The sequence below is a fragment of the Synchiropus splendidus genome, chromosome 10, assembly GCF_027744825.2.
Source record: "Synchiropus splendidus isolate RoL2022-P1 chromosome 10, RoL_Sspl_1.0, whole genome shotgun sequence".
Classification (NCBI taxonomy): Eukaryota; Metazoa; Chordata; class Actinopteri; order Syngnathiformes; family Callionymidae; genus Synchiropus; species Synchiropus splendidus.
The window spans coordinates 22,271,213-22,280,469 of NC_071343.1; the positions used below are offsets into that span (position 1 = coordinate 22,271,213).

At 42.7% G+C, this 9,257-nt stretch overlaps 2 protein-coding genes across 14 annotated transcripts in view; both read left to right on the forward strand.

Moving 5' to 3' along the window:
- The window catches only part of LOC128766228 (mitogen-activated protein kinase kinase kinase kinase 4-like), a 68,613-nt gene extending 67,863 nt beyond the window's left edge, over nucleotides 1-750 (forward strand). For all 11 annotated transcript variants that reach the window (XM_053877709.1, XM_053877700.1, XM_053877701.1 and 8 more), the window contains one exon: nucleotides 57-750. In XM_053877709.1, coding sequence (XP_053733684.1) covers nucleotides 57-140 — 84 coding nt within the window. In that variant the 3' untranslated portion in view covers nucleotides 141-750. The remainder of the gene's footprint in view (nucleotides 1-56) is intronic.
- A 1,851-nt stretch (nucleotides 751-2,601) lies between these two features.
- On the forward strand, nucleotides 2,602-9,184 carry LOC128766075 (interleukin-1 receptor type 2). 3 transcript variants are annotated; one of them, XM_053877433.1, is made up of 11 exons: nucleotides 2,656-2,693; nucleotides 3,015-3,055; nucleotides 4,419-4,506; nucleotides 4,857-5,109; nucleotides 5,590-5,764; nucleotides 5,833-5,998; nucleotides 6,385-6,447; nucleotides 7,055-7,120; nucleotides 7,208-7,340; nucleotides 7,457-7,602; nucleotides 8,748-9,184. In XM_053877433.1, the coding sequence occupies exons 2-11, from the start codon at nucleotides 3,035-3,037 to the stop codon at nucleotides 8,891-8,893; spliced, it is 1,257 nt and encodes a 418-aa protein (XP_053733408.1). In that variant the 5' UTR covers nucleotides 2,656-2,693; nucleotides 3,015-3,034; the 3' UTR covers nucleotides 8,894-9,184. The 3 variants fall into 3 exon arrangements, with proteins under 3 accessions (XP_053733406.1, XP_053733408.1, XP_053733407.1); XM_053877431.1 differs by lacking the exon at nucleotides 3,015-3,055 and having other exon boundaries at nucleotides 2,602-2,693; XM_053877432.1 differs by lacking the exon at nucleotides 2,656-2,693 and having other exon boundaries at nucleotides 2,706-3,055.
- Nucleotides 9,185-9,257: the final 73 nt, after the last annotated feature.

Below are 9,257 nucleotides of genomic sequence, written 5' to 3' on the forward strand. Positions count from 1 at the left end.
ATGCAGCAAGTATGGATCTCATGAAGTCGTCATTCACGCAGATGTTTTCTCCTCAGGTGTTCTTCGCCTCTGTGCGCTCCGGGGGATCTAGCCAGGTCTACTTCATGACTCTGGGGCGAAGCAACCTGCTCAGTTGGTAGAGGTCCACAACAGACCCATCTCCTCCTCCTCTTCCTCCTCCACTTGCGCCCTCATAAGCACTGGATCGCTGAAACCCTCCGTTTATCTCTGGTCTAATAGTCTGGTCTCTGAGGAGAAAACCGCAACCTCTCACTCCATGTGAACCCTGGCTTCCTGGGGAAATTACCGGAGACCATGGACGACATCGCTTCCTGTCCTCCTGGTGCCGGTGTGTGGGGGGCCTTCGAACAAGTGCTGCCAATAGTACTGCAACTACCTGCTGCCTCGCATCTACCAGTGGTCCCGCCCTCCCACCCCTCTTCTCTAAACACGGGATCCACTGAGGATCTGGGTGTTGTATTCATGCTACAGTCGTGTATGTCGATGTTCCGTTTGGTCCATTCTGAAGATGAGATGTTACAGAACATCCTTCAGGTGGGGAAAATGATTCCGTAAGTCGTGTTTGGTGGTATTTGACCGGAAGTGGGTGTGTATGTTTAGGACAAGTGGAGCGGGTGAGAGAGCTGAGGCGGTGAGGCAGACAGTTTTTTTTTTTTGTTGTTTAACTCTATTATTCCTTAAACATACGTGTAACTAAGTGGATTAACTTTGTCTTTGTTCAAATTTACACACACACACACACACACACAAACACACATCGACCCATGCCTACTCTGAACCACACAAGTGTGAGGTGTGTGTTTGTCCTCCAGACAACTGTATGTACAAATACAGGTTCATGAATCTTTCCAGGTGTGTTGGCTGAACCCAACCAGCAACACCAGAACCTTGACCTGCTGTGAATAGTCGGATGTGGAATTATTTAAAAGAAGATATATGAGTGTGTGTGTGTGTGTGTGTGCAGACGCCGGTCAGCAGAGTGGTTTCCTTCTTTCATTTGAGTTATTCATGTTGCGCTCGCTGTGGAGAATGTAGGTACTGTAGATGTGGCGGTCCAAGCCTGATGCTTTGATGATCCCAGAACCATGAACACAGTTCTGCAGTCTACCCAGATCCAGACTGGATATCAACAACAAACAATGCTGTTAGAATCTGACTCATTTTTTATTATTTTCTCTTTTTCCCCCCCAGCACTTTTCAGTGAGAAAACTATACCTGACTTCCTGTCGAAACATTTGATAATGAAACGTGCGTGTTTCTGCAGACACATCAGTATTCACTGTCTGTACGTCTGAGGTCTGTGTGTGCAGTCGTTACGCTGTGTGTGTGTGTGTGCGTGTGCGTGAGCGCTTTATTGCATCCAGATGAAATGCTGTATTGAATTTATCGAGAGACTTAAACTGTTTAAAAAAAGCAAAGAAAAAAAGCTTGATGGAAAAGTGCCAAGACGGCAACATTTAAAACTGTAAACTATTGTTATGAACCACTAATTAATATCATTTTGTTTTCTAAGTCACTTGAATGAAGGTGTAACCCTCAGTTGTAGAAGCTGATCTATAGTTTCTGTGGTTTCTGTGAGTCGGTGTTCGTATGCAACCGCAGCGGTCGAGTATTCTTCTGCTCACTTTCTCGCTGGACATCATGTTTACAATGTTTGCTTCCACTAATGTGCATCACGGTATGTTTCTCATGTCTGAGCCTGGTTTCGATAGATATTTTCTTTTCTGTATATTTTTTTAACATGTCCCAAATCTTTACTGATTAACCGAATGAGGGGTAATAACGAACACGCTGGCTGTTCATTTCAGGAATTCTCACTTTGCAGTCACGTTCCCTGCAGGCTCAAGACAGCAGGCAGCGTGAGTTTCTGCCACGCTAACTTATTTCCTCTGTGTTCCACAGGAGCTCCTGTATTTTCCTGAAGTTTTTTTTCTTTGAATAAAGTAATTTTAAACAAGGTGGAGGGAGGTGTCTTATTAGAAATGGAACAGATCTCACATGTCTGCACACACACACAAACGCTCCAATAGAAACAGGACACTTACATAGCTTGTATGAATGTAGCTTGGATGACGAACCAAAAATGATTTGTAAAAAAAAAGGTGTGTTGCACATTTACAAAATTCTAATGTTTAATATTGTAGTGTTTAATGCCCTTGAACGTGGATTTTTCAAAGACTCAAAATACATTTGACAAAATGTGTTTAATATTACATATTTTTCTGATAATACATGCTTCATTCACAGAAATATTTACACAATATTAAACAATGAAAACTTTCATTTTCCTCTCTGTCCAAACCTTTATTAAACGGTGAAAATTATAATTTGCTTAAGCTGTCATAAGAATGACCAGGATTATTGTACCTAATATTTAACATATCAACTAGGAGCCTGCTGGCCCAGATGAATGAGTGATACAGTATGTACACTGAAATGATGAAACTCTATATCGAGTGGAGCTTGAGTCGAACACTCTCAAACCTGTGTGAATCTTTCTAAACAAAATTCTAAAAACAAAAACAAGTGGTTTACTGAAGCTTGTGACTGACTGGCGGGACGTTGACCATCCAGCATCACAGTTGGTTTCCTGCACTCTTCCCAGCAAAACATGACCCTACGTCACAGAGACTCGACTCATGTTTGACATACTGACGCAACCTCGCAACAAGGTAAGAGGAAGCGTCGGCAGCAGGGCATGTGCGTTTAGACGTGCATGTATTGGTATGTGCGTTCGTGTCTTTGCATCCTGGTGTGACTTGGGTGTCTCACGTTCAACAAAGTCTTTGTGAATATGAATATATCAGAGAAGAAAAGTAGTGTCAGGGGCCATCTTTTAGCCCCCCCCAACCCCCACCCCCACATTATATACGTGTGAGTAGGTTGTGCGAACAGTACATTTTGTTAAATTGGGAAACCTGAGAATTTCCGCCACTGAAGGAGCGGAGCTTGAAAAGGGCGATGGCGACATACATACTGACCACTTCTTTCAGTCCTCTGAGGTCTGAGCTGGATGAGACCCCTCCGCCACAGAGTGAGTACTAGCACCTGCTTGTTCGCCAGCTTCACTTCTTGTCTTTGATGCTTTGAATCCAGGCTTAGAAACCTTCCAACAATAATTCGACTCTGTCACTGTCAGAGATTCATATGAATTTCAAATGATTCACATCAGCATATGCACTTTTGAGAGGGACAACTATAGCTGCCTCAGACCTTGAAATGTATGAGTAAAATTGTTAAACAAGTTTTTGTTAAATCATGGGGAATGATGCATCAAATATAAGCAACAAAAAAGCAACAGAAATCTGCTCCGTTTTCATTCACAAAAACAGGCTTTCCTGGACTTTTATGAATGGGGCTGCCCTCTTACAAAACAGAGCAAATATTTAGACAGAGAAGTGATGTCTGTCCACTCCTTTGTGGACGCAGCTGTCCTCTGTTGCAAACAAAGAAAGGGAAGTCGACAAAAAGTGAGATAATCTGTTAAACTGACGGCTGATGAAACTGACAACAAATATTAAAACTGGAAAACACTATGTGTTGTGTTTGCAGATGTGTTGCGTTATTATGAAACTAGTGTGGAGGTTATGAAGCAACATGAATCATGAATAAGGTAGAGAGACACGTTTGAAGAGTGGAGCCTTCTCCAACAGCGTTATCAGTAATTATGGCTTCTCTTTGTTGTATCAGTGTGTTAAGGTTTTAGTGTAGTGTGCACAGGTTTTCCATACATGGTGCCATACACCTTTTTAAAAATGTGATTCTTATATTGGCAGTTGTCTCCTTTAGAATGTTGAACTTCTAAAGGAATCTGTGGTAGAGGGTTATGCCAGCTCATGTTGACAGTCTGTGGAGTCATTTGCGTGCACAAGCAACAAAAACTGCGGCGCTGATTCTCATGGGTATGAAGAAGAAGGAGAGCCCTCATTTCATACTGCCTCCTTCTGGATGGCAGATTTACTGGCGCAGCCTGTCCCAGCTGCTTTGCATTGGGACAACCTGACAAACTTTACAAATGTTTGGAAGTCCATCGCAACACGTATGAAGACAACCACACACTGACACATACATATGCATCTGTCATCGTCTCCATCATTTTCAGTCAACTCTGATTTTAATTTGTTATTGTGGCGTTCGGAACGTTTGCCCTAAAGGTTTCGCATCCTGAATCGTACTATTAATAATGCTGAACTCTGATGCTAATATCCTAGCCTCCTGTGAGTCACAGGGGGTGGTGGTGGTGATGATGATGGAAGCTCGTGGTCAAATCCGTGTGTATCTGGGGGTGTGTCAGCGACGTGACTCATGATGTCAGCACTACACTTGTGTAGTAATTCAGGGTTGAGTTCATTTTTCTACTGGACTGAAGCTTCACTTTACCCGTTGTGTCCCTGCAGAGCACAGACATGTTGGCACTGCTACTGACTGTTGTGACCTTCACACTAGCTGATGGACGGACCATCTTACCCCCCCTACCCATGAATGGTAAGATCACCTGCTGCTTTTATTATTTTAAATGGATTTTGAATTATTCGAGTCGTAGCAGAGATTTGTTTTGACTCATTTTTGTTCTAGAGGAATACCGTGTTTAGAATGGTCTGGGGTTCATTGATTTTTAATTGATGGTTTTAAAGCAAAAATCTGGACTGTTTCTTGATGAACTAACTAACTTAATGAACTCATAAGTAATTAGTGATGAGGATGTTGGATGACTGTCAGGCGTCTGTAGCATCACGCAGCATTTGAGAATGATAATCTATGTAGCGTGAAGTCCTCTCTGCTGTCAGTAATTGTCTCCATATGAAGTCAAATTTGAGTGGCTGTTTCTCCTGCAGACGGGTGCTACCAGGTGGAGTCCGAGCTGGAGCTATTCAGAGTGGAGAGTGAGCCCATGATCCTCTCTTTCCCCATCTTCCAGAGTGTCCTAGAGGTTCGAAAAATTGCCCCCCGAACAGCCAAATATCTCATTGTCAGAGCCAACAGCTCAGCTGAGTCTGAGCACGCTGGGCGGGTTCAAAGGCATGACCAGCAGCTGTGGCTCCTCCCAGCTCTGGCCTCTGACTCTGGAGTGTACACCTGCACCTACAGGTGAGGAGGGAAGAGACACAGCAGCCTTACTGTCATGTTGCTTTTCAAATGATTTAGAGAAGGTCAAGCTACACACAGTGACACACACTGCCTCAAAGCAAGGAAAAAAACAGAAAATACAATAGATAAATAAATAAGTAGTGTAGACATCACCAAGTGTTCAGATGGTCATTTTCATCGCCATATTACTGCGCAACTTCATCTCACGGCCGCACAGTTATGTTCATAAGGGGAAGTCAGCTTTGCCGTACATGTTCGACCCTTGACCTCCTGCTTGCTCAAACAGACCATGTGTGCCAATAGTCACGGATCAATCCATATTTATTCAAATGAATGTAGTCCTTAATTGCTCGCTGCCCTTATGTTGTCTCAAAACGCTCCACTCAGAAGCGCATAGTGGGCCTGGGCCAGGTGAAGCCCACTTTATGTTTAGATTGCTGTATGATGTATGATAACAAAGTTGCTCTTGTCTGCTCATAGAAATGAAAGCTACTGCGTCACCGGAAACATCACAGTGCATGTGTACCAGACAGCCTCTGCATCTGTGGACAAACTGTTGTATCCAATCCAAGTCATGGTGGGAGATAAGCAGACGCTAAGATGTCCCTCAGTGGGTCCCTTCAACAGGACGGAGCAGCCGACCCAGTGGTCAAGTGTGAGTGGAGAACTCTATTAAAGCAAATGTCTGTGATGAAATGTCTAACTGCAGGGTGTTTGCAACAGAACTCTCCTGCTCGGCACCGACTGAGCTCCTTCTACCATCGCAGAGGGAACCTGCTTATCCCTGCGGTGAAGACCTCGGATGCAGGTCTCTACAGCTGCCGGGTTCAAGTGATAATCAGTGCCCGGCGATACAACGTCAGCCGGATCATTCTGCTACATGTGGAAGGTGGGTGTCATGAAAATACAAAAAGTACTCTTACAAAATAGAAAGTCTGTTACAATATTGTTCATTCATCTGCGCTGAGCGCAGAGGAAGTCCCTTCAGTAGCAGTGTTGATAGTAACACAGCGATCAGTCGGATAAATAGCAGTAGTCATGGCACCGTTCTTAATTATAGTAGTGGACAGCAGATGCACCAGTGGGGAGAGAGGGCGATTCTGACAGAGATACGTCCACTTTGCTCACATTTAACCAGAAATTATATGCGTTTTCCCATATTTGTTTTTCCACTCAGTGTTTCTCTTAAGAGAAATTTCAGTAGTCTAGCAGTAGTTCATGAGGTTAGGCTGCCCCCTGCTGGTCCAAAATCTCATCTCGTTTATGACCTTCCAGAGCCAGAGCCAACATCAAGCAGCGCCCTTCCTGACCCATCTGGAACCACCGTCAAGCCTCACAGTGAGTCCAACCACTCGTGCACGTGTTCCTCCTTCTATAGAGGTTTAGGTAATGAAACTGTTGCGATGGATTCATTTGAGCTTCACTGGCCATTGTTGGTCAGGCAGTCAAAAGAGAACAGAGATGTACTTGTGTGTCACTCACAATTGAATGATTGCCTTTGCTTGTTCACCTTGGCTCTTGTCCAACCCTGTATTTTCATGTATCATTGTTAGCTATAATAATAATGATAATTATTGTTTTATCCATTTTACAATTGAATTAAATATTCTTAGTCTTGCCTCAAAATCTTGAATTAAATAGGTGTAATTGGTGCTTCCCGTTTCCTCTGTCTTTTATTTATTTTGTTCTGCAAATGATCTATTAGTTGTTGTATTTTTTTAAATATGTGATTTGTATTTAAAATAAAATGCTTAAAATAAAATAATCCACATTGTTTTTATGCTCTCCATTACAATATGCAATTCCCCACTTCTGTTTCACAGCTACATCTAATGTCAATGTTCATTATATTGGCACAACGTTGCTTGTTTTTCTATTTTTTGCAATGTTTTGGTTTATGTGATTGCTTGTACTGATTCTGTGCACTTTTTCTTTTTTTATATAGAACCTTCTGTGACACCCCCAGTGATTATTTCACCTCAAAACGGAACTCAGTTTGAGGGTTCCCATGGTGAGAGTCGACCTAGTTGCTTTTGAAAGAATGAAGCACTATCTAATCTAAATAATGTACATGAAGTCTAACACCAACCTTACTCAGGCTCCGGCCTGGAACTTTTCTGCCAAGTAGATACTGGATGTCAGCAGGTGGATTCTACGGAGGTCACATGGTTTGTCAATGGCCAATCAGTGGAGTCATCTTACCTGGACGGGCGAGCTCTGGAGGGACGCAGGTGAAGGTTTACTGAATAAGGAGTGACTGTGCAGAGCATCAGTTGATGTGTTTGAAGCTGGTAGAAAGCTTGTCAGAGACGGTCCACTGATGACAAAACGTCTCTCAATCATCCAGGGTGACGTGGCTATCTGACCGCTGCCGGATTGAAATGAGGCTGATCATCGTCGCCTTGTCAGATGCAGACATGAACACAGAGCTGAAGTGTGTGGCCCAGAATCCAGCAGGAAAACAGGAAGTTGTCATGCAGCTGAATTTGCATGGTAATACATGTGACTGTTTTCATCCAGCAACTACTCCTCATATAAAGCTTTGCCACTGATGAGTGGATGAGTGACTGATCAGTGACTTAAATCCTTTTCTCACTCACTTGTCAACAAGATTCTCTTGATGGGAATAGTTCTTTGCATGCTTCGACTACAACCTAAGACCTGTTCTATGATGTCTGAGCTGAACAACGCCAGCACAACTGTCTAAAATGCAGGCTATTTGTTCATATGGACTGACTCATGTTGGCCAACATGTGTGGACTCAGACATGTTGGCCTTTCAGCTTATCTCCAAATCAGGGGTCACCAACGTGTGTGCATCACGTAGCCCATAGAGACCAAGGGAGTAGCCCTTCAGGTGCAGTTAGAGTAGCTCGCAAATGCATGAAGGTAGGTAGGCAGCTCTGTCAAAACATGCCTCTTCATGTGATGAAGGTTCTCTAATGCAGTATTTTCCAACCTTTTTAAGCCATTGCACACTTGGTTTGTTGAAAAAATCCTGAGGCACCTCATCAAAGAAAGCTCAGACAAAGCGCAATTGTGTTTCGTCAAAACTCCAATAGAAAATCCCTTTTAATTTGTTAAAATATTTGGTTAGACACACTCGGCATGAAAAAGGGGTGGCCAGTATGGCAAACATATATCATCATCTATTCATTTATTTTAAATAACTGCTTCGATTTTCTGACAATCCCAATGTATTTTTGATACTAACTTGGAAGTCAGTGGTCCGAGTTAGGGGAAAAACAATCCAACAATTTAGGCCTGAGGACTAGTTTGGATGTTTGAACCCTTTGACATTCTGTGCCTCAGCTTGCTTCATAACAACAATTATTCTTTCTCTCTTCGCATTTTGAAGCCCATTTGTTTGGTTCTGCATTTAATTTTTAGCTAACTTTTTAATCACGGAGCGTCAATAAACTTTTGTTTGAGACATCACGTTAGCCGTTAGCTTTGTTAGCTGTGCAGAATATCGCCCACCTTAATCTACGGAGAAATGAGGCGTAATGTGATTATATCCCACGGCACACCTGACAGTCTGTCAGTTGGCTGTGCACACCGGCTGAAAAACGAATGTAGTACTCGTAGTATTTAGATGGTACTTTTGCTGTGAGACTAATTCTTCTTGTCTCTGTCCAGACTCCATTGTCACATGGGTGGTCGTTGCTACGGTTGCCACATCCATTTTCCTGAGTGTCGTCTCCATCTTCTTCTATATCCTCTTCAAACCCATGCGAAAGAAGAAAACGGATTACTTCCTTGCCAGGCAAAATAGTGTCTTCTAGACCTGCAAATGCTTCAGCAAACAACCTTTTCTTACCCAAGTTGAACAATGTCATCATATTTTCTTATATTACATCCGCACACTTTTTTCTGCTATACAGGTATTCGACAACAAAAGATTTATATAGCTTAAAATGCATTGTATGTGTACGAGTATTCAAGCCGATGTCGGACCAATGCCTGACCCCTAGATTTTATATAATTTACATCTGTGTGAGATTGTGACAGGGGCCTTCCTCTCATAATTTCATATGGAAATATTTGATAAGATGTCGTTTGATGAATAAAAAAAGTGTGATAAAAATGTTTTTTGTTCAGTTATGTCATATTTCTGTCTGCCTGCCTCTCTATAAAGACTATGTGTTG